The 24,421-nt window shown below is 37.7% G+C and overlaps 1 protein-coding gene across 1 annotated transcript in view; it reads right to left on the bottom strand.

Annotated features, from left to right (window-relative positions):
• The window catches only part of csmd1a (CUB and Sushi multiple domains 1a), a 389,897-nt gene that overhangs the window by 169,615 nt on the left and 195,861 nt on the right, over positions 1-24,421 (bottom strand). Inside the window, exons 4-7 of the mRNA XM_069173376.1 lie at positions 21,687-21,881; positions 20,805-21,012; positions 8,365-8,477; positions 7,192-7,269 (exon numbers count right to left, since the gene is read on the bottom strand). Coding sequence (XP_069029477.1) covers positions 7,192-7,269; positions 8,365-8,477; positions 20,805-21,012; positions 21,687-21,881 — 594 coding nt within the window. The remainder of the gene's footprint in view (positions 1-7,191; positions 7,270-8,364; positions 8,478-20,804; positions 21,013-21,686; positions 21,882-24,421) is intronic.

The raw sequence follows: 24,421 nt of genomic DNA, 5'->3' as shown, positions 1-24,421 counted from the left end.
TTTTGTAAATACAAGACTTTCACTTGCAATAGAGTATTTTTACACTGTGGTATTGCTACTATTACTCGAAGATCTGACTACCATTACCATGATTCCTCAACAAGACAATCATGTATCAAAGTAACAATTTGTAGTTCTTTTAATTATAATTTCAACATTTTGTCCTTCATAACCCTTTTGTTTACTTGTTGGTTCCCTTATTATTGTGATGTCTGTTTTTGTAACACTGGGACAATATGAGCTCTAATCATTATGAATATCAATGGTAAACTATGTTCTTTTCCATGAAGATTAAAAAACAATAGCATAGTAATAAAACGCTGACAAGCCATTAGCGGCCAAAACACAAAATATTGAAGACTCTAGTCTTAACATGTTAATAGTTCTTTTTTTCATCACAATTATGTTTCTCAGGATATCTAGATTTTAGAGTGAGCAGTGAAACCAACAGCTTTAGTCATTCAACAGCAGTTGGCATGACGTGATTATACAACTGCTGTCATGACCACTATCCTTCAATGCAGCCAGATGAGATGTAACACCTGTTTTTCTTTTTAAGACAAGAGCGTATTGTGAACTATTAGTTCTGCATATTAAAGACGGTGTTACAAAATGCCAATACTATACATTTATGATGTGATTACTTTACTAATTTTCTTAAAAGCATAAACTCCTGCATTTCCAATTTGTGGCAAAAATATATTAAACATCTTTTTACTTTACGTACACTGAAAAAATATATACTTTGGACCAACTTATAAAAAAAAATACTTAAATTTGTTAGAACTAAATTCATTAGTTTTTCTCAAATTATATTTATGATTTGGTAAAAAGTATTTTTTTTAAAATTTATTATCCATCAAAAATGTTTCTTTTAACCAAGACAAAAAAATTTACTTTCACACAAAGTAAAAAAGATGATTTAGTATAAAGACCATAAACCATATTTCACTTTGTTAAAATAATTTTGTTTTACTTTAGAATAAACTAATAATTACAATTACATCCAAATCTTTTTTTATTTTACTTTAGAATAAACTTTTTTTTTTTTTTATTAAAAACAAGGTAAATGTTATCAATATGTAAACTGTAAAGGGCTGCCATTAGTTTTGTTGTCTTTGTTGTGAGAAACTGTTAGTGAGTTACAAACCACTGGCTCAGGGAATTGGAAAGAAATGGTAAAGCAGTAGCTTAAAGGGCAAAGTAAAGGTGGATAAACACATGTATTCCAAATTCAAAGCCACATGGTACAAACCAGTTATTCAGAGAGTGAGACAGAAGAAGCACTGAAAAACAAATAGTGGACGAAGAGACAGTGAGAAAGAAGAGGAGAGGCAGCGAGAGGAAAGGAGTGAGTGAGTGAGTGAGTGAGATTGTTTGTGTGTGTGATCAGCTGACATGGGTTTCAGGTAAGGGCTTTTGAGGTGTGCTTCAGATTCCTGTTGGATGAGGAGAGAAATGTGTGAAGTGCAGTTTGTTGATATGCTCCCTTACGCTGCCCTCTCCTCGCTTCCTCTTATCCGCTCTCTCCTCTCTTCCTCTTCCACCTTCTCATGATCACAGGTCAATCAACCCAAGAGCTGAAGTCCACAGCCATTTGTCTCAGCATCATTTCGTAGAGCTCATCAGATCCAACACATAAAAACAAATGGTAGGATGCGGAGTGTGATGAAACACAGTATTATTATCATGTCGTGATGCCAAAAAAACTGCGTGACTGTGAGGGTTTCCCAAAACCTGTTAAGCAGTGGTGCTGTTCCAACTTGTAATTTTAAGTTTCAAGTGCTCTCATCATTGTTGCCCAGCACCACCTTGCCTGACAATCCTGAAGAAAACACTGATTATAAATCTCACTCTTACAATGATGATTCATTACAGTTCCAGGTCATTGTCTAGGGACAAAAACTCCTTAATCACAATTGTTCAGCCTCTCTATGACACATCCTCAGCAGTAAGTTAATGTTACTGCTGAGAGAGGGTAACGACAAGATTGGTTGCTTACATTTAAAGAATTTCACAATGTGTATTGTTTTAGTTACCACTCTACTCCTTTGTGTTATGTTATGTAATGTTATGTTCTCCTGTGTGAGAATAATTCATTAACTATTTTCAGATTTATATACAGTAAACCTATTCTTTTGTGTGTGTGTGTGTGTGTGTGTGTGTGTGTGTGTGTGTGTGTGTGTGTGTGTGTGTGTGTGTGTGTGTGTGTGTGTCTATTAGACTATGCTTTAATATAGGCTACAGGCTGTTACAGACAGTATTTTAGATTATGATTCATAAGCACTCCATTCTCTAGACAGGTAAAACTCATTACCATCAGTCTCTGGTTCTTTGTAATGATTATATATTGCATAAAGACTGCACATTCTCTACCACAGAGCCATAATATTACCACTGGGACTCATACAGTGTAAAGAGGTGTTGTTCAAAGACTGGTTCAGGACTACAAATGGACCTTGAATGTACTTTTTTTTTTTTTCAAATCTTTTAATGACCCTGGTTGTCAGCCTGATGTCCAATTTCGGGGTAACCTCACTGAACCAATATGAAAACCAGCATTTACGTAGTTTTGGTCCCCAAGACAAAAATAGGAGCACGTTTTCAATGAGTATGGGTCCCATGGTGAGAAACTAAATTTCTCATTTATGTCCAGAGCTGCAAAAGCTTAAGGGATCCCTGGACTACACAGTTAACAGTCATTATCATCATTCTGTGCCTCCACATAATGATTACAGATTACAAAGCTCATTCATTTCAGTGCAGCAATCATTTTACAAATGGGATAGGTACTTTTGAGAGTCTTTAAGCATATATGCAAGAACCACTGTTGGTTACTGTGATTTTACTGCGCAAAGGGAATTGTGGTAGTGCAAAAATGTATTTCAAGTCATACAGCTAACTAAAGCTGAGTGTTACAGCTTTCAGGTTCAAAATTCTTTCAGCATTTTTAAGTTAATATACATGTTAGGATACATGCAGAGCGTGAACATTTCTCAGGCAAAATTGTAATCTATGTTAAAGCTTTTACATTGAAGCCGCAGAGAAACTTCCAAAGATCACCATGGAAAGAGTATGTCTTTGTGTGCTGGTCCTCCTTCTAACAAGCAAATCCAATTGCTTTGGACTCAGCAGGCTGACTTCAGGCAATTATTTCACATGGAAACAACTTTGTGTACAAGTAGGATTGTGTATGCATGTATAGTCCATGTGTGCACAGTGTGTAAACGAGAGTGAATGAGAATGTGCATGAGTGTGTGTGCTCTGAATTCTCCACCAAGCACCACATCATTGATAAATATGATAAACCGATTTGCCCCAGGAATTCTTCACATAGTCACATACACACCGTGCATACCAGTTAAAATTTTAATTGCAGCAACACACGAAGATGCACACGAGCACATACATTTATTTCTCACATATACACACACGTACACACTAAAAACACCATACTAATGTTAATTGCAGTAGTACATGCTTGACTGAGCATGTAAATCATCAGAATTATTGATGAGGATTTTATTATGAAGCTAAAAGCTAAGGAATGGATGAGGTATGACTCTGGGCTTCCGTGATAATTAAAAGCTTGTGTCATATGATCTGAATACTGTTTTAGAGGCATCACTAAGCTGCCAAGAAATATGTCTGCCTTTAGAGGCTGTATGTGTTTATCATATTTATGATTTAATGCATTGTTTCACTGCCTTGTGGTCAATATAGTGTTTATGCTTATTAGGTTTCCCATTAGCTGCCACTGAGATGAAAACATGTCTTTCCTGAGGTCAACATAATAAAACACTCCATGCCTCTATCTCCTATTTGGATCAACTAATTACATCTAATACTCGACACAGAGAAATCCATCAGTTAGTTTGCTGCAGTTTTATTCCTTGTCTTCTTAAATACAGTAACAACTGATCTCTTCTAATCCTGTTAACAAACAACAGCGTGGGAAGATGGTTCATCAGGTTTTAAGATATCACAGAAACTGAGCACTTAAATGCTTAAACGCAGCCACTTGAGAGGTTCCTTTCAAATTCCAAAATAAACCATAAAAGTGACACCTACTGTGGAAGCATTCAAACAAACTATTGGCGTATTTGTTATGAATCATTTTGAGACCTTCACTGTCAGTTTTGTGTTTACATTTCTTTATTGTGCAGTTTTCTAGATAACCATGAAGCTTGAGACAGTTTCTTTGTTTTCTAAAAAAAAAAAAAAAAATCAACATTTGCAACAAACAGTACTGCACACCACCATATTCAACATTTAAAATGTGTGCGGTTATTTAAAGAAACCCGTGGTTGAGTTTAGAGAATGATTGTGGTCATGGTTAAGAGAAACCAAACAAGACTGGAATCAAATAGTTGATTCAAAGTAAACTGTTTGTCTGTAGACACATTCATCCACAATGACCTCCTTCCTCTGCATCCTTTGCGGCTGTATAAGAAAATCATATTAAGTTCTCAGAACTCAACCAAAATGGGAAGCAGTCATAATTACTACAGTTAATAGTTAATTACTTGAAAGTAAATGTGTCATTTTTGCCTGACTTTATTAATGTTGTTTTTCTTGGATTTTACATTAGATATGTCTGTATTAAAAACTAATAGTCAACTTTGGTTTTCAACTAAATAAATCCCACTAAAATGACGTAAGATATGCATGTACTGTAGAGTGTGTGGTCATTGCAGTACGGGGAAATAGTGAGGAGCAGAGCAAATGAAAAAGGAGACCGAAAACACTGCAGTGAGACAAATTAAAGGAACACTTCCAGATTTTTTTACTTGGCCCTCATTATTGCTCTCTATATGACAGCACAATTTCTATACTGGCTTACAATGGCACAGACAGGCTGGTACTGGTTTACCCATTAATGACTTCACTGTCTCTTTCTGGATTCTTGGCTGTACCTCCAGGGGGACAGAATAAGATACAGTGGGAATGTTTCCAATTTTGGCTAAAACGAACTGCAACACCAACTCTCCAGACGCAACTTAGCTTTTGAAAATTTAGATATTTAAAAAAAATTGAAATGGATAATATAAAGACTCTGGGTTTCCATTGGAAGAAACAGTGACAGCCAGCAGAAAATGAAGCACTGTACTGCACTGAGTGTATTATAGACTGTCTCTTCCTGACATGGGCACAGAGAGAGGCACTCAGGCGGCTTGAAAAGGTCTTCAAAGTTGAAATAAAATGAACAATCATAAGAGAGAAAAAAAAAGAGGTTTTGGATGATGTCTTTTGGTATCCAAAACTGATGGTTCTACAGGGGGCTGACAAAATGACATGAGTACCAAGCAGTAATACCGATTTTGCTTGGGGTTCCCAGGAAAAACTGACAGGCAAAAAGAAAAGTCTAAATTACGTACATTTGTGTCATGCTTAAGACGGGCTTAACCCTAAATTGGACTAAAGGGCATACGGTAATTAAAACTAAAACTACAAAAAGTCGTGTAAATGCAAATAAAAACAGAATGTGAGGATTTGAAAACCATGTAAAGCCATATTTAATTGAAAATATACCAAAGACCAGCAACATGTTTAAAAAAAAAAGTTGGAACAGAGGCATGTTTACCACTGCAGATTTGAAAGTGAAATGTTGTCCCATTCTTGCCTGATATAGGATTTCAGCTGCTCAACAGTTCAGGGTCTCCTTTATTGTATTTTGCGTTTCATGATGTGCCGAATTTTTTAAATGGGTGACAGCTCTGGACTGCAAGCTGGCCAGTTTAGCACCTGGTCTCTTCTAGCACGGACCCATGCTGTTGTAATACGTGCACAATGTGGTTTGACATTGTTTTGCTGAAATAAACAAGGCCTTCAATGAAAGAAATGTTGTCTGGATGGCAGCACATGTTGCTCCAAAACCTGTATATATCGTTCAGCATTATTAATGCCTTCCCAGATGTGCAAGCTACCCATGCCATGTGCACAGATGCATCCCTGTACCATCACGGATGCTAGCTGTTGAACTGTGCACTGATTTCAAGCTGGATGGTCCCTCTCCTCTTTGGATGCAGGGTCCATGATTTCCAAAACAGGGAATTTTCATATTTTGATTTGTCCATGACCACGTGGCATCTTTTCACTTCACCTCAGTCCATCTAAAATGAGTTTGGGCCCAGAGAAGATGGTGGCGTTTCTGGATCATGTATATACTGTATATGGTTTCTTCTTTGCATGGCAGAGTTATAACCAGTATTTGTGGATGCAGCGATGAACTGTGTTCAAAGACAGTAGTGCTGCCTGAGGGAGTGCTGCCTGGCGGTGCAAAGATCAAGGCCATCCAATATTGGTTTTCCACAGAGATTTCTCCAGATTCTCTGTATCTTTTAGTGATATTATGTACATGTGTACATGTATGGGAAGTGACTGATGCACTGCACCTGGTTTTGCTGACTGATTCATCTCTATAAACCATCTAATAATATAGTAAAATATATAAATGTATCAGGCAAATAACAAGTATTTTAGGTATTATTTAATTCTACACTTCTGTTCTTTCTACATACATACAATTTTTACATTGTAGAATCGATACTTTTACCTAAGTAAAATATTTGAGTACTTCCTCCATTCCTGTTGCTTAAGAAGTCATCAAAGGACACATATATTTCAACGATCTGGTGGGTTTGTCTATAATTACCTCAATGGTAAGAATAATTTGAACAGGTTAGAAATGTTATGGGAAAAAAAAAATCTTCAGCCTAGCCAGGAAAAAAACAAAATCAACAAACAACAAATCACAAAAAAACAAAAACAACAAACAGAAAAGGAGAGTGCGGTACTAATTCTTGTCTCCGAGAAGGTTAACCTCCCTGAAAAATAGATGAAATCCTGACTCCTGCCACATCAAAAATGGATGCATCTTGTGTGTCCTCGTGCAAATACAGTATGTGCCTATGTGTGTGTGTGTGTGTGTGTGTGTGTGTGTGTGTGTGTGTGTGTGTGTGTGTGTGTGCGCATGTATGTGTGAACAAATGTGCTTCAACTCAACTTCAAGGTTTGAAAAAGCTGTCCAAATGATATATGCTCACACTATCAACAAAGACACACACACACACACACACACACACACACACACACACACACACACACACACACACACACACACACACACACACACACACACACACACACACACACACACACACACAAACAGCAGCTTGTAAGTGTACTTACAAACAGCGTTTTTGTGACTGGAGTCTTTACTGGGCATCATCTTCACCCCTCTGGACTTCAACTCAATTGCTTTCTTAACTGCAAAAAGGAAAGTAGATGGAGGTTATTCATTTAATTATGAATCCTACTTCATTAAACTTGAATTACTCTACCTATTTTTCTGAAGTGCTTGTCATTCGGTGCAAATCACATACGTGTGACATTCATTCTCCCTCTTAATACAACCATACAACCAATGTAACAGTGGCAGAAAATACAAATTAGAACAAGAAAAAAAGAAGAAGAAAAGATTAAAAGACACCGAGAAGTCGGGACAAGAAAATAAAAAAGTGGGGAGAAGAGCAAAGGAGAGGAGCAGCATTAAAATGTATTCCATCTATTTTATCTAAGTGGCAGCCCTGCAGAGGATAACAGAAGAATCTGTGGAACAACCAAACTACAGTACATTCCACTGAGAAACAGACTTGACATGAAAAGCACATCTCTCTCTTCCTCTCCCTGTCTCCTTGTCTCCTTGTCTCCCTGTCTCTCTCTCTCTCTCTCTCTCTCTCTCTCTCTCTCTCTCTCTCTCTCTCGCTCTCACACACACACACACACACACACACACACACACACACACACACACACACACACACACACACAAAGGGAAACAAAAAGAGACAGCAAATAGAGGTGGAGACAGGAAGTGAGATATGCGGGAACACAGACAGGTCTTGAATCACCATGTTTTGAGTTGAGAGTGGCCACTTTTATCTAAGCCACCACATGGAAACCAGCATGCACATTTATATACTCATTAAGACATAAGCCCAATTAGATGATAAGAAAGGTCCAATAAATCCAATCAGGTGATTTCACTCTTCTGTCCCCAATAAATGCTACTCTCAGTTACAGTAATATATATATATATACATTGCTAAAATAAATAAATAAATGAATGACATACCCCAAAGACCAAAAAAGACCAACTATTCCCAGTCAAGTCTTGTCTGTGTCACATACAGTAAGTGGAATAGTTTGTACATGTTCTAATGAAACATGACCCTGTTAAAAGACCTGCAATACACACATGCAAACATGCTCACGCATGAACAAACCCTTGAGTGCATACCCTATGTGTAAAAAAGGAGGCAAAGAACCAATAAATATTGAGTCTGTAAGAGTATGACATACCTTGATATTGAGCACTGAATCCTTTTCTTTTATGGTTGCTGTCTGAAGTGAAATGTATCCGAAGCCAGTTCTTATTTGATATCACTGGCGCGGGCAGAGCTGTACCAGTCAGCCTGGAAGTAAGGGGGAAAAAAAAAAAAAAAAAAAACGTAATTAATAACAAAACAAAAACCAAACAGGCAGAGCCAAAACTGATGGTAAGACCTACTAATATTCACATTTCCACATTTTATAAGGAATGGCAGCCTTTAAGAAATAAACATTCGTTGCAGTAACTTTTTTTTCTCAAAAGTGCATTTATACCATACAATGGAGACAGCAGAAGGCAACGTATGATGTGACAAACCTTTAGCTGTTGCTATTGCAAATGCACAGTATCCACCTTTGCTCACAAAAGCAGAGTGCTTTGACAGTGAATAAGCTTATGGTATTGTTGTGTAGAGTTTTTTACATTTCTGTATGGTGCTGAATGTCACGCTGAAAAAAGTTTACATCCTCCTACAGAGACTAATGATGTTTGTCATAACTTTCTGTGACGGCAAGTTCACTCGGTTCATGGACGGAAGAGGAGCTTTACATATTTCAATCTAAAGTAATTCTTGCAGTTATTGAAGCAAAATGCTTCTATATAATTAGAGATTGCAGCTTGATCGACCACTGTTGTGCCAAATGTTGTGAAATTACTTTTCACAGACAATTGAAAATATGGTATATTATACAATACGGAACACAGGAGCGTAAATAACTTCATCTGATTGCTGATACATATTAAAAATATCCCTATGGGGAACTGAACTTTCTGGAGTGTTCAAAGCATGATTTTGATGTCACTCCGATTTGTGGTCTAAGGTGCAATAGCTGGCAATAATTTAAGGTTAGATTTTTGTTGAAAAGCAATTTGTTCCAGGTGTTTGGAAAAGGCAGATGTGGAAATTTAATGAGTGATATCATCCATTGCGACCACCCTTGACCAATGGCAGGATGTGTGCAGTTGTACTGGGCACAATATAAATGCCATGCTTGAGTACGTTTCACTGATGAAATATTTTGTAAATCTTTGCTGACAAAAGTATTTTGCTGACTAAAACACTTGTTTGCAATCTGAAAATATCGATCACCAAAAAAAATCTTACACATATTTACAATGAACACAAAGTGTTACAAGAAGTGTAAAAAAAATAGTAAAGTAGAAGTGAATGCAGATTGTAAAGTTAAAAACAGTTTCCTAAGCATACCCACTAAAATGATGAGTCGGTTGCCCAACTTGGTAAGTCTTACATCAGCTTTAGCTTCACTAACATTTTCTTACCAACGGCAACCAATCACAGTGTTTTTGTTTTGTTTTTTAAAGAAAATTAAAATGTGGGGAAAATGGTGCACTGAGACAAAAAAGGAAATGAGTAATAGACTGCCTGGCAGACAATGTTCCACCAACATCCCTAGAGCAACCAGAGCCACTGTTACTGCCCTTTAATAATACGTCAGGTAGACGGAATAGATAAAGAGACAGTGAGGGAGGAAGAAATACAGATAAGGAAAAGGGCAGAAACAAAATATGAGAGGTGATAAGAAAATAATATTAAGTGAGCTTGTTAGAGGACCATACTGAGTGCTTATTACAGGAGACACTTTCTGTGGGACTACAGTCGGGTTATCAAACCAAAAAAAGAACAGATGAGAAAATCTGAAAAAAAGGAAAACGTGGAAGAAGAGAAAAGAGCTCGCCAATGTATCTGCCCAACAGCAGTATAACGCCATAGAATACACAGCGAATACCTACAGCACTGTAGAGTAATGTGTTATCGCTCAATGAGATGACTACTGGTCTTTATCTGTGAGTGTGGTTAAATATGAATGTGTGGTAGTGTGGCATAATGACATGAAATGTGTGAGATATGATAAGCAGAGCAAAAGCTATGGACAATTCTGAGGGCACTATATACTGCCCACATTTCTAGACTCAACTAAAATAGCAGACAGGTAATATAGTGGACTATATATTGCAGCAAATACTGAAGGGGGTAATTTCGGACACAACCAGGGTTTTGCACCTGACGCTGCATGTGACCTGCATGTGCAATCGAATCTGATTTATTTTCCTACAGGCACAAACAAAGCAACACAAATTGCACAAAAATTATTCACAAAAACTAGTCCTCATTTAGAATCAGCAAGGCTCTTTTTCCTTTTCCTGTTATCAGCAAAACAAACGCCGTGCACTGGAGAACACCTGAACAAGCGGAAAAAACAGAAGTGAGAAAAATGTTGCCTTCTTGTTAGAATGAGGAATACTGTATATTAAATTAGTTTTATAAACTATATACTTTATTGTTGTGCATACAGTCTTTGTTGAATTTATATTAAGTAAACTGCATCTAACATTAGCATTTGCATTCTATATTAAAGTAAAAAAAAATAATAATTAAAACTTCACAAATTACATTGCAATTTTTGAGAAAATCCACCACAAAATTAAGCATTTTTATTGCAACAATCACCCAAAAAAATCTGCAAAATCCTGGAGGGACTACATAGCAGTACGTGGTGCGACGGAAATGTTCAAATCTTGGCAGGAGTAGCAGCGTATGTAAATTATGTGCTCAACACATTACTAGTACTACAAATTCCTGAGAATCTAGATAAATCGATGTATCATCTGCTCATTTCATATCAGAATCCAAAATCAGAAAATTAAAAAATGATTAGTTATTTTATTATCCATCTATGAATTCCAAAAAAAATTAAAAATCTAAAACAGTTTGTTTTTCATCCTGTGGATTTTATGCTCCAGTCAGAAATAGAATATGAAAAAAAAAAGGGCCAGGGACTAAATTAGATTTTGATATTTAAACTGTCTGATTTTAGTGACCAAGAAGTTACTGACTTTGTGTGTTCCAGTTTCTAAGTTGAGGCAAATACACTGGGGTGATGGTGATAGCAAATTGAATGTAATAAATATGAGCTTGAACATAAATATAAGTGAACTTTTTTCAACAAAGTATTTTGAAATATGTCACAGCTTCACTTGTGTGAACAGATAAAAAACTTTTACAACAGAACATTCAGTATAATGTTGTCATGGATACAGTGACTTACACTGTGCAGCAACATGAGCCTTATTTTATATTTGTTTATATTTTGAAAATAATAAAGTGTGCCATTTCTCTCTGATGTGTACCACTGGCTGTACTGACAACTTTCACATGTACTACTTTGGTTTTGAGGAAATCTCAAAGACCAGAAGATTCTCTGGCAAGCTTTGAACATTTGCATTCCTGTTAAGTACATGCATACAGTGAGGTACACTGTGCTGCAAATGTAGCACATATCAATTAATATAGTCAATATTTATTTGTATTTTGGAAACAAACATGCCAAATTAGCTATTCACGGTTAACAGTTGTAATTATGAGATTCTGATCCTAACTGTGATAGTTTTCTAATAATTACCAAATAATTTACAATAAACTACTGGGGCCAGAGGTTGAATGCTAACAATTAATATAGATATTACAAAAATGTGTTAACATATTAATTTGAGACTATGTTCAACTAAATGAAATAGATAAAGTAATTATTTGGAAAGAACAAAAAGGTTAGGCAATATGAAAAGATAAACCTAAAAAGTGCAAGATATGGTGCATCTCTTCCATTATTCATGTCCTCTGGGCAGCTGCCTGTCACTGTAGTGAGGGAGAGACAAGAGGTCAGAGAGGAAGAAAAAAGAGGGATGAGACTGAGCTGAAAAGAAGCATACAAACGAAGAAGGAGCAAATTAAAAGAGAAGAGAGGAGAGAGTGATTAAAGTTTGGAAGAAGACACGTACATTTGGTGAAAATGAACCGGAGGCTGCACCACAGAAGTTAGGTAGCTATGGAGATGGAGAGGTTGCCGAGAGGAATGAAGAGGAAAGTAGAGGAAGAGATAGACAAAAGCAAAGGGGAAAGAAAAACCCACATAAAACCATGCAGAGAAAAATAAGGGCTGATGGATGAAGGTCTCAGGACAAGAGGAGAGTGCAGGAAATTCACTTACGTGAACAGGAAGAGAGAGGTTAGACTAGCTGAGGAGGTGAGGTCAAAAGTGATAAAAGAAGAGACAAGGAGATAAGCCTAAATGAGGTTGAGCATTACAAATACCAGATTGCAAAGAATAGAGATAAACGAGAAAGAAAGTGAAGCTGGAAGGAGCAGAGTTATGGAAAAAAGTGAGGAGAGACAGAGAAGGAAGGACAAAGGAGAGAGAGAAAAAAAATCACTTAAAACTCATGAGGATGAAAACAAAGAGCAAAGTTTCAAAGAAAAGACAGAAAGTAGAGGTTGCACAACTATAAAAAGAGAGGAGATGAAAGCAGAGGAGAGGAGAGGAGAGGAGAAACGACAAAAGGAGAGAAGTTTGACAGAGCTGAGAGAAGTAGACAACAGAAGAAGAGAGGCCAGGACACAAAACAGAGAGGCGATGGGAACAAAGAAACCAAAAGCAGGAGAGGGAGATCTGTGTGCCTACTGGAGCACTTCTCTATTATTAGACCACTTGCGTTTTGGTGATACATGAGCACAAAGACACAGACATAACTTTCTACCATAGGGACACTGTTGTTTTGGCCCCTACGCTCGCGGTTGGCTGCATGAATTGCTGGCAAAACATGATTTATAACTTTATTCCACTGTTGCACTTATTGCTAGTCCCTGTGGATGCGAGCATCTGCAAAATGACAAATAAGCACTGCAAAAACTAAATGATTGGATACAAGTCAGAAAAGTTAAAGCACATTATACACAACAAATAGCTGTTTATTCCAAGTGCGTAGTGCAAAACTCGGGTACACCGCTACTTTTAATCTCATAACACACCCACGCATTCACACAGAAACACACGCGCACGGACAATCACGCAGCCAGTAAACATAATTTAAAATGTAAATGTACTAACAGGACAAGAGAGGTGTTTCAATGTGGAGATGAGAGTCAGAGAGGACTGGCGGTTACAGAGAGGGGAGCAGGGGAGCAGCAAACAGGGGGGAGTGAAACAGGAAGCGGGCAGGAGAGGGTCAGGAAGCACAGGATTGAAAGGGAGGAGTGAAATGAGATGTAACAGAGGAACATGAGGGGAGAGCAAATAGGAAGAAAGATGAAATTTGGGTAAGAAAGAGGGTGGAAAAGTCTGAGCCTATTTCTTTGGCAGATGTCACAGAATCCGTCATGGAGAGGCAGCGAAGATGGACAAGGTTCATCCAGAGATGTTGCAGTCCAGTTGTGATGCTATTTTAATTTACAGATAAGTGCAGAGCCAGGAAGGTGTGTTCAAAGGATCAAGGAATCACACGCCTAAACCTTCCTGTGATACTCTACCAAAGTCAAGATGCCAGAAAAGAAATTCGATCTGATTGTTGAACAGTAGGAGGAGCAATGTGGGCTCTGTCTTGGTTTTCCGAAAAATGAATCTTCATTGTAACCATTTAATGTTACTTCCGCAGCGATTCGCTTCGCTAATCCTGTGTTTACGGGTTTTGTGAGACACTTATGGCTGTATTCCCCAATGTATTCTATTAGAGGCGCATTGCCTTTTCTCTTGTTTGTATTGAAAACAGAAAGCAAATCAGCAAGGACATGGCCGTGTCATTTCTGTTGTTTGCAGACGATGTTGTCCTTCTGGGTCTGTCAGACAGTCATCTCTGATTCTCCTGAAGAAGTGTGATTTATTTTGGATAAGAGTCAACACCACTGAGGATGTCATGATGGAGACTATAATTGACTGCTTGTGCCATGGAGATGAGCCGATGACTCGTGGAGAGGAGTTCAAGAATCTTAGGACTTTTAAGACTAGCTGGTAAGTCTGATGAACAGCAGGACAATGGTGATGATTAAGAGAAGCAAGTTAAGGCAGTTCTGGAAAATGGTAAGGATGACTTGCCAGTCTAGTGAGAGGGACAACAAGTCCATCAACCCATACGATCACATAGGTTGTTTGTTACTCCCCGCAAATACAACCCACAAGAGTCTCGAGAAGGGCTCTGTGGGAGAATCAGGACAAGCCACAGGAGCTACATCTCCCACCTGGCTTTGACTGTGACTATTGAAGACGAAGGTGTTAGAGGTTGTCACAAAAATTGACATTATGAGTTGCCATTGTTAGTCAGTGGCCACTGAATTAATTAATTTTGTCCTGTTTAAATGACTAGAAAATTACCTGGATAAGCAACTAGAAAATGGATGATTGAATGGAAATTACTTTTGTTCTACTGTTTCTATTGCAGCCAATAAAGTAATTAAAAATGAATGAGATTGTGCCACTGCGTACCTGTGTGTGTGTGTGTGTGTGTGTGTGTGTGTGTGTGTGTGTGTGTGTGTGTGTGCGTGTGTGTGTGTGTGTGTGTGTGTGTGTGTGTGTGTGTGTGTGTGTGTGTGTGTTGAGAGAGAGAGAGAGAGAGAGTAGGAGCTAATAGAAACAATCAGAGGAAAGTGAATATAATACAGCATGTGTGGTGCAAATTTACGGAGTACATTACATGCCAAGACAAGGAAAAGTCAGAGGTTCATCATAGTAATTAGGATTCATCCTTACGATGATTGAATAAATTAGTATTTGCATAAGTTACTTTTTAACCTTTAAAGGTGCTTTGAATTAAAATTCTCTGTTGTACTATGCTGTTCACAATAGGTTTGTTATTACTTTTAAATCCTGTGTGGCTTAGAATCACATAACAACATATGTTAGCTATATGTAGAGAAACCCAAACAGGCACATGAACTCTTGCAAGTGTCTCAGATTAACAACAGAAAGCTGATTTGTGGCTAATCGTTTTATCACTTTATGTGGAGTAACCCTGGTATACATTTAGTGGGAATAAATCACACTTAGGCTAAACAGACAGGATGAAAGGGGTTTGTTAATTGTCAAAAAAAACTGAGACTCCATCAGCCTCTTTAAATCAATGTAATAAAACGCTGCTGATTAGAAATCCTTGACCATCACAATGATGCTACATTATAGTATATTTTTGAGTTTTCAGCATTGGCTATGGTGTTAAAATCAATGTGAATAAAGTGACCAATAAGGAACAAAATGTGAATAACCGTTGTTGGCCATGTTACTTGGATATACAGTAAGGCACTTGGGCAGAGTAAGAATTCATTCAGTTGAAGAAAATTGATAGTATTAACACTGTTGGCCTTTAAGCACTGAAGTTTGCCTTTACTTTGAGAGACTGAAATAGAGGAGAGGGGGCAGAAAGGGGGCAGGGGAAGAGAGAGAAGAAGGGATAGCCAGAGGGAGTGTTGAGAGTGCAGAAAACATTAGAAAAAGTGGTGAGAGAGAGAGAGAGATAAAGGAAGGAGAAAGGGGTGAAGGGTGGCGGTTAGGTCGTAGAAAGCAGGAGAGATGCTTAAGAGCTAGGAAGACCTACTCTAAATACCCACATTTCTGCTCAGATGTGAAGACAACAGCTGCATATTACAGATAACAGCCTATATTCCATTGAGAGCCTAAAAAATGGGTTGTGTGTTTTTTGATGTATCTTTAAACATATCTGTTATTACCTCAACGAAGGAGATTATCTTTGCAGTTTCTTTGACCGTTTCATTGTTTGTCAACAGGATGGTGGAAAAGTGATGTTTTTTTTGTGAAACTTGATGGAAGGGTGAAGCATGGGTCAAGGAGGAAGTCATTCATTTGGATCCACCACTTAATTTTCACTTTCATTAAAATTGCGAGATTGTGCATTTGGCCGACTCAATTCCATGCATCTTAAAATCCAGAAGATGGGAGTAAATTTAAATAGTAACAAACACAGATCATTCTAGAAATACAAGAACTCCATAGCACAATTCACATTCAAAGGTACCAGAAATCCCCCGGGATACACATGTACTCGCTCAAACATAATACAGCGAGCAGTCATGGAGAACTCGGGGACAGTGGTTTCATGGGGGAGAATAGGAACAGGTACAACTGTAAACAATGCCTTCCTACTCTTCCAAAACTACTCTTACTCACATAAAAATGGCAAGTGTCTGCATTAAACTTTTTGGCGCAGACCTGAACTCTGCGAGTGCCCTTGTAACTAATTATAAATATTGGTTGATTGATTCATTGATTGAATATCCTGCACATATTTGATCTTTTACAATGCAGTATTCAGTAGAAAGGCTTAATTGTGAAATTTGTATCGTTGGTGAACCCTTTTGTTTCTGTGACATCTCATTTGGGCTCTGTTTGTTTTTCATTTTGTAGTAATTCACCCTTAGGATTGTTGTATATTTTATTGACTGTCTTTGTTTTAGTTTCTGTCCTCACCTGTGCCTTGTTATCCAATCAGTTAGTTGTGTACACTTGATTAAGCCTCTCCACTTCACAGTTGCCAGGTTGCCTTTGTACACGTTGCTCTCTTTAGTTTAGCTTTCTTTGCTCCCAGTGTCACTTCCCCATGTTTGAACCTTTCCTGCCTCGACCTGATTTTAATATTTTGCCTGCTACATGCCTGTTTTGTTTGCCACACAAGACTTTATCTGCTCTCTTGTGTTTTCCCTGCATTGGACTCAATTCCCTGGGTACGGTTGTTATAGTTTAATTATACAGTCAAAAACGTCATATTTGTATTATGCTTTGAAATGAATAAATGCATGAAATATACAAATACAAAATCAATGTCTCCTCCACAAGACAACCACTTCTGCTTGGAGAAAGCAGCTGCTTTACCTGAAAAAGTACTTCTAAATTTGTGTTCACTGTCTAAATTATTATTTTTCCAAGATAAATCAGGATTCTCGTATTGATTCCTGTAAAAGATGAGCATATGCAGACACTGAGAGAAACTGATGACCTTCTCAACTGCGTACATATATATCTATGTGAACTGTTGACATTTCACTTGCTAAATATAGAAATAAAAAGAAGCACATGCTGTAAGCCACACAGCATGATAAAGCCAGTAGACTACAGTAGGCACCAGCAACCAAATACCTGCAGGTCTTATGAAGTCTCTCTGTCTTCCTGACCCTGTCTCTGTCACTTATTTTGTCCCTTAGTTGGCTGCCTTCATTCCCCCTCTCATCCTCTGCGCAGCCTAGGGCACTCTTTTGACAGTCTGACCTCACTCAGCAGGCAGTTTTCAAAACATTTTAGTCTAGCAGTTTAGTTGCTTGAAAACTGGGAACACTCATTATACTATCCAGGATACAATCTTTTGAATTAGAGTAAGGTTGTACAAAATGTTATGACAGTTTAGTGGTCCAAAAACATAAATTAAAAATATGTCTGCAAAAAGGAAATTTCTTTTTCAAGAAGAAAAATAAAAGAAATGGCATGAAATGTTGCGGCCATTCCTCTAGTCTGAGAAACTGAAAAAAAGTTGTCTAAAAAAAAGTCCCGACATATGTGTGTGTGTATATATATATATGCATATATATATATATATATATATATATATGCATATATATATACATATATATATATATATATATATATATATATCGCGTCATCGCGTAATCCCACCTCAGGAGAAAAGTATTTAGGATTGCATTAGATTCTACATCGTCGAAGCCCATTCAATTTTAGTTTTACAATATATAGTTTTAGGCGTCCATTGGTGGATTTAAATTTAAAACATTTAAGAGATATAACTGCATCATCCCCTGCTTTGATTTCAGATATATATATATATACATATACATATATATATACATATATATAATGTTGTATATATAATATATGTGTATGTCTGTGCATGTGCGTGTGTGTGTGTGTGTATGTGTGTGTGTCAAGTAGTGTTTGTGGGTATGTGCGTATTAGTGACAGCTAGTCAACCTGACATTCATCCTGCCAGCTAGCAGACAGGAACATGAAACAGGAAATTGCTTTTGGGACAGCCAATCAGAAAAAGCTCTCCGTAAACAGGAAGAACCCGTCACAGTGGTCCTGTCAGGTGTCAGTCATTTTCACAATGACCTGCCCACATGCCTCAGTGAAAATGTCAGTCATCGCGTAATCCCACCTCAGGAGAAAAGTATTTAGGATTGCATTAGATTCTACATCGTCGAAGCCCATTCAATTTTAGTTTTACAATATATAGTTTTAGGCGTCCATTGGTGGATTTAAATATAAAACATTTAAGAGATATAACTGCATCATCCCCTGCTTTGATTTCAGATTAGGAGCTTTGTTGTATATTCCTATCTCTCTTTGTTTTGTTTCTGCATTGGCACTGTAACCTATATAATAACATTAAAAATGTATTTTCATTTCCATGTATGTATGTGTAGCAATACATTTCAACAGATTTTATGCCTTTGTAGTACAAACTATTTTGGTTGTGGAGCATAATATTACCGGCTACTGTGGTTGATCATCAAAATAACTGTCAAATTATCTTCTTCTATGGTGCATAACTGTTAAACTGCTTTTTTATTAAGTAGGCTAAATAGCAAAATACTTCAAGATGTTGCAGAATGGTCATGTGAAAAGGTTACAGTTGCTGCAGTCCCCATTTCCCATGTGAAAACACATTGGGTATACCCTGTAGTACACTCCCTTTCTTCCCCCTGCATTGCAGAGGGTGGGTTGACAGTGGTCCTTGAATGTTATACTGTCAGAGTCAGGCTTTGTGTGTATGTGTGTGCCTACTTGAGTGTGTGTAATCTGTCAGAGCCTAGAGAAACGATCAACAGCTCACCCTGTCAGAGGGCCACTTAAGACCTGACACAGACACACACCCACAGACACACACAAATACACCCAAATCGTATCATGTGAATGCCAATGGTTGATGTGTACCGCTCGGCTGGTGACAGGACTAAACGCGCAATTATTCTCCATTCCTTTTGTTTCCATCTAGTGCTATTTTCTGTGCCTCCTTCACTCCACTTATTTATCTGTTGACCTATTCATTCTATTTCTTTGCAGGTTGCACCACAATCATGAACCATTTTCTACACATGGAAGACATCAATTGCAGTCACCAGAACATGAAAACAGGGACTGATGTATAAATGCATTTTAGAAATTCAAATTATCAGTTGGAGAATATTAATAAAAATTAATATTGCAAATTTGTGTTACTGTAGTTACACAACATTGTCTCAAATATGTCCACTGCATACAAACATAGCTGGTTACATACACATTTTTGTTTTTTAATTGCAAACTTAATGTCACCTTTTAAAGATCTAAAAATCCTTTGGGATAATTCAGCAGTGATAAATTAGGCTGAAGAGTTTAAGTCATAACATATCTTTTCCAACAAAGGATCACATAGACCATGATGCAAATTATTCTCTGAATTTGAATAATAAACTTTTCACGTGACAGCAAAAAAACGATCACAGATGTTTAGAAAAATATTTAATTGGTGCTCTCATAAAAGAGACTAATGTCAAATTCCTTTCAGTTAAAATAATTGCTCCTCCTTAACCAGTAGATGCAAAATGTGGTGTAACAAAGTGTAGTGTAGAAAAGCATGAAATGACGGCATTTTTTAAATTTCCTAAATTTTGTGTAATTTATCAAGTAAAGGTTTCTGAATATGTATTTTCTGTTTCAGCCACATGCTGCTTCCCAAATATATGACACATAGTGAAAGCCTGCAGTCATCTTCCCAGTCTACTAATGTCGATTTCTGAGCAAACCTCGGCGACAAGCATCTCCGTTATCTTTGTTATTACTGAGGGAGGCCAAACGACTTTTTCACTTTCCTCTCTCTAGATTTTCCCAGCAGTAACTTGAAATAGTGACAATCCTGCATGCTTAACCATTGGGCTGCCTTCACCACTGCAAAAACACACCTAAGGCTTCATTGGAAATGTGTGATATTCTGAACAAACTAACGTGAACTCCAACAGCGCTCTAAATTTAAAAAGCAGAGTGTGTTCTGGCACAACAAAGTGCCAAATTTCAAACATGACCACAGAAAATGGGAGTGAAAACGCAACAATTCATCAGTTTCCCTGTGGGATTTGAATAAATTGGGAGAATCAACAGGACTGTGCAGCAATCAATCAGCAGTTCTATCTGTCCTCCCCAACAACATAATTACTCCTCTTTTAATATTAAATGTCCCTCTTAAAATTATGCATGTAAGAGAAAATTGCAGTGAAAATGACAACTGTTTTCCTTAATGTGAACAAGCTGACAAAACAATGGGACCTATTAATTCTTGGAAAGGAGCATCTTGTGTCCGTAATTCACAAAAAAAGTGGAGGATGTTCACTTTGTTTTGTGTGTGTGGTATATTCTTGCTCATTCTTCAGATTTGAGAACCTGTTGTTTGTGTGTGTGTGTGTGTGTGTGTGTGTGTGTGTGTGTGTGTACCTGCGCTCATTATGTATTCATATATCACTCAGCACATGGTGCCTCAGTCCTGCTGATTTTCACAAAGACTCCTGTGTCTTCCAACAAACACTACTTTTTTACTCAACATTGGAGTCCGTGTGTGAGATGTGTCTTACCATATGCTTGGTGCTTCTGTCCCGCTGATTTCTAGAAAGTCATATTTGTCCTCTAATAAGAAGTCGTTGAAGACAAGAGCTATAGTGTCCCCTGGTTCAGCAAGGATGGACCATGTACAGTCCAGGTTGTTGTCATACTCTGCAGGATATCCAGGGCTGGTTATTGAACCTGCGGTGCCCCGTAACGTACCGCCACAAGCTCCCTCCGCTGATTAGAAACAGAGGGAAAAGGATGGCAAATGAGAAGGAGAAGGAAAAGAAGCCTTCAACGTACATAACTATTTTTCAAAAAACATTATACACTGATTTCGGTGCTTACTTTCTGGGGATGGCTTTGATTGAAAAAAACAAAAAAAACCATTTAATATTTTTCAAAATGGGTTTAGCAAAATATTTGTTTATTCTTTTCTGATAAAGGTACAGGTTAAGGAAAACTCAACAACTCTTTCCAACTAAATTAATACTGAATTGAGTATTTAACATGAATCACTTCAGTATAAAAAAATGTCATTGGTACTTTGTCTGTATTTTTACAGACTGTACTGGCTCTAATGGTGGAAACTTGGACAAATCTGTTCTTGTCTGTAGACCAATGAACCATTGGAAGGGCTTTGCTCAAGAACTTTGAGCTCCATCTGGTGCACGCAGTAGTTTGATGGGTAATTTGAGTCAGACCTGTCTGCGCGTTAAAAATAATCAATACACCAGGGCTTTCCATCTTACGGCTCATGATCTCGTGTTAAGTTCTTTCAATTCTCATGACCTTAGCAATATTATTATTATAATTTTTTTCCTGATGTTTATTTTAGTGTCATTTAGCATTTGTATAAAATACAGCTCAAATCAATTAAACTAAAATGAAAATATATTTATTCATCTTACCTCTACAAAATGGAGATGGGAAGTCCCACTGTGCTCCACTGCCAGGTGAAACAATGCATGTGAGGATGCTGTGTCCTTCTAGTACAAAACCTGATTCACAGCTGTACCGGATCTTATCCCCCATGTTGTACCGCGAGCCATGAATGACTCCATTTGGAATGAGGCCGGGGGTGCCACATGTATGGCTTGGCAGGACTGGAACACAGAGAAAAAAAACAGAGAAAATTGTTGTTAATTATATTAGATTTATAATAAGAATAACAAAAACAAACCATTTGCCCAGAAACAACCAAGTTGCTCGATCAACCAATCAAAGAAAAGCGAGAAAACCGCAGAAAACTTGTATAGTCATAGCTGTATTTGGGCCAATATATGATGTAGGACATTGACCTACCAACCATTTTGGGTTGAGACCTCTTAAAACAGGCCAATCATGCATCTATTAGTAAGAGAGTCATTAAATAATTCTTACTTTCTTGATAAGGTAAAACTACCCAGTATTCCACAAGATAAAGCAAAGAAAAAACAAGTTCTTCACTTGCATTAATTTTAGGCAGTTAATCATCTTGTAGCCTCTTGGATGAATCTTTGATATCCATCAGATAGAGCTACTTTTATATAATTCCTACAGTGAGAATACACCAAATACCGACTAAAAGTATCAGCAAGGCAAAATGCCAAAGATATGTATGGCATGTTTGGTTTTCTAAATCTCCCTAACCTTGGTATAAACCTGAAAATATGTTAAAGTGACTGTCTGGTATTTAGACTTCTGGCAAGCAGTTTGCCTCCAATGTGCATCTGTTGTTGCCCGTTCTTAGATGACAGGGAGCAGCTACAGGCAGCTCATGGTATAACTAGGCCAAAATCAACTATGACTGTAGCCAACATGCCTTAGCTCCACAGAAGGGGCAGCAACACAGCAGCTGCAGAACAACCTGGCCGAACTCCACAGAATCTAACCCTGGTGCACGCCGTGTGTTATGTGTATTTGTATAACTGGAGCATGTTAACTTGCTGGGTATGTAATGTGTGTCCAAATGTTTGTGTGTGTGTGTGTGTGTGTGTGTGTGTGTGTGTGTGTGTGTGTGTGTGTGTGTGTGTCTATGGGGTTGCACAGCACAGTGTGTCTACATGTAAGGGGGTATTCAGTAAGTCAATCTGTGTGTTTGTGTACGCTGTTCCAATTAAACGCGAGCATGGTTAATTTGACAAAGCTTCACCATGAGACCCTGAGAAGTAGGACAGGGAGAAAGGGAGGGGTAGGGGTGAGAGGAAGACAAAAAGAGATAGGAAGAGGAGAGAAAAGAAAGGAGGATGAAGCGACAGCAGCAGCAGAATGATTAGAGACAGAATGATGGAGGAAGGTGAAAATGGAGGGGAGGAGGAGGCGACAGGAAAGAGGAGAGACAGACACTCCAGTCAGACAGAAAAACAGAGGTGAACTAATTGCAGTGGGCCTTAAACATGTATAATTTACTCTAATTGACTCATTATTTGGATTGTATGAAGTCATGCATCAGAGGCAAGTTACTCACACTCAGCTGACCATGCTGTCCTCTGTGCAAACATGGTGCCTGCTTTGTTTTAATAAGGTGAGGCGCACAACCAAATCTAATGCCGAAACTGAAGCACTGACTCAAGGATGGCAGAAGAAGGGAAAAGAGCAACAGAAAGAAGAGAGACTGAAAGGAATCATGTGTCCGAGCCAAGTCATTAGTCACACTTACATGACCGTACAGTGGTGTCTCTGCCAAGCTGGCACGTTTAAAAAAAAAAAAAAATGCCTGTTGCACAATGGGTTTGCTCATTTAGACTGATGTCTGAGGAAAACATTGGAAGGAATTAGTGGGTATTTTAGAAGATAAAGTGTTCACAAGTATTGCTACTATCCAGATAATCTCACACTTTACAGAGGCTTTTTTGCTCCAGCTTGAAGAAAATCCATTAAAATGTTGTTGTCTGGTTGTTGTTTTTTTGCTCTTTTCTCAGTCATCCAACGTCATGTCATGTTTGCTGGATTAGCTCCAGTGCTATCCAGCTATTGTGTGCTCGCCAGTATAACAAATCAAACATTTTCGTCCGGGGGCTTCACAAATTTTACAGCCTACGGAAACTTTTAACGATCTTAACATTTGACTCTGCAAAAATAGAGAATGAGCATATTTTCCAGAATGTTGGGTCACAGTTGGGTCACCAAACTGTCCCCAAATTTGCATTATTGAGAGAACTTTTAGGCAAGCTATGGGAATTTACCATTGCTTTAAGAGGTAAATTTCACTGAAAACTACACACATTTAACATCTTATAATAAATAGCATCATGTGGTGAGTGCATGATGGTATTCATTCTGCATACATTCAATGTATGAGGCTGTTTAAAAAAAAAAATCATAATATAGACAGTTTCCAGTGCTGAAAGACAGCAAGTGGGTTATTATCACAACAAATTCAAATTCATATCATCAGGATATTTTTAGGTTATTGCAACCTAATAATGAAAAAACAGACAGTAATGTGAGGTGTGTGCACAATGCTGTGATGTGTTTGTATTGTTTTTAATCAGTAGTTTACAACCTTGTTTAGCTCTAACCTCAGGCTTGGGACGGTTCAAATTAGCCGTTTGCAGTTGTATTCAGTAACATAATCACGTTGAATACTCAATATTGGATGACTCTCTTGTTTACAATTGAAATTATTCCAACCATCTGTGAGTTAAGGTCATTTGGGGTTATT

Source organism: Embiotoca jacksoni, unplaced genomic scaffold, assembly GCF_022577435.1.
Source record: "Embiotoca jacksoni isolate LCO1_2020_lvr unplaced genomic scaffold, fEmbJac1.0.p SCAF_6, whole genome shotgun sequence".
In the NCBI taxonomy this organism is placed as follows: Eukaryota; Metazoa; Chordata; class Actinopteri; family Embiotocidae; genus Embiotoca; species Embiotoca jacksoni.
This window is presented reverse-complemented; position numbering and strand designations above follow the sequence as displayed.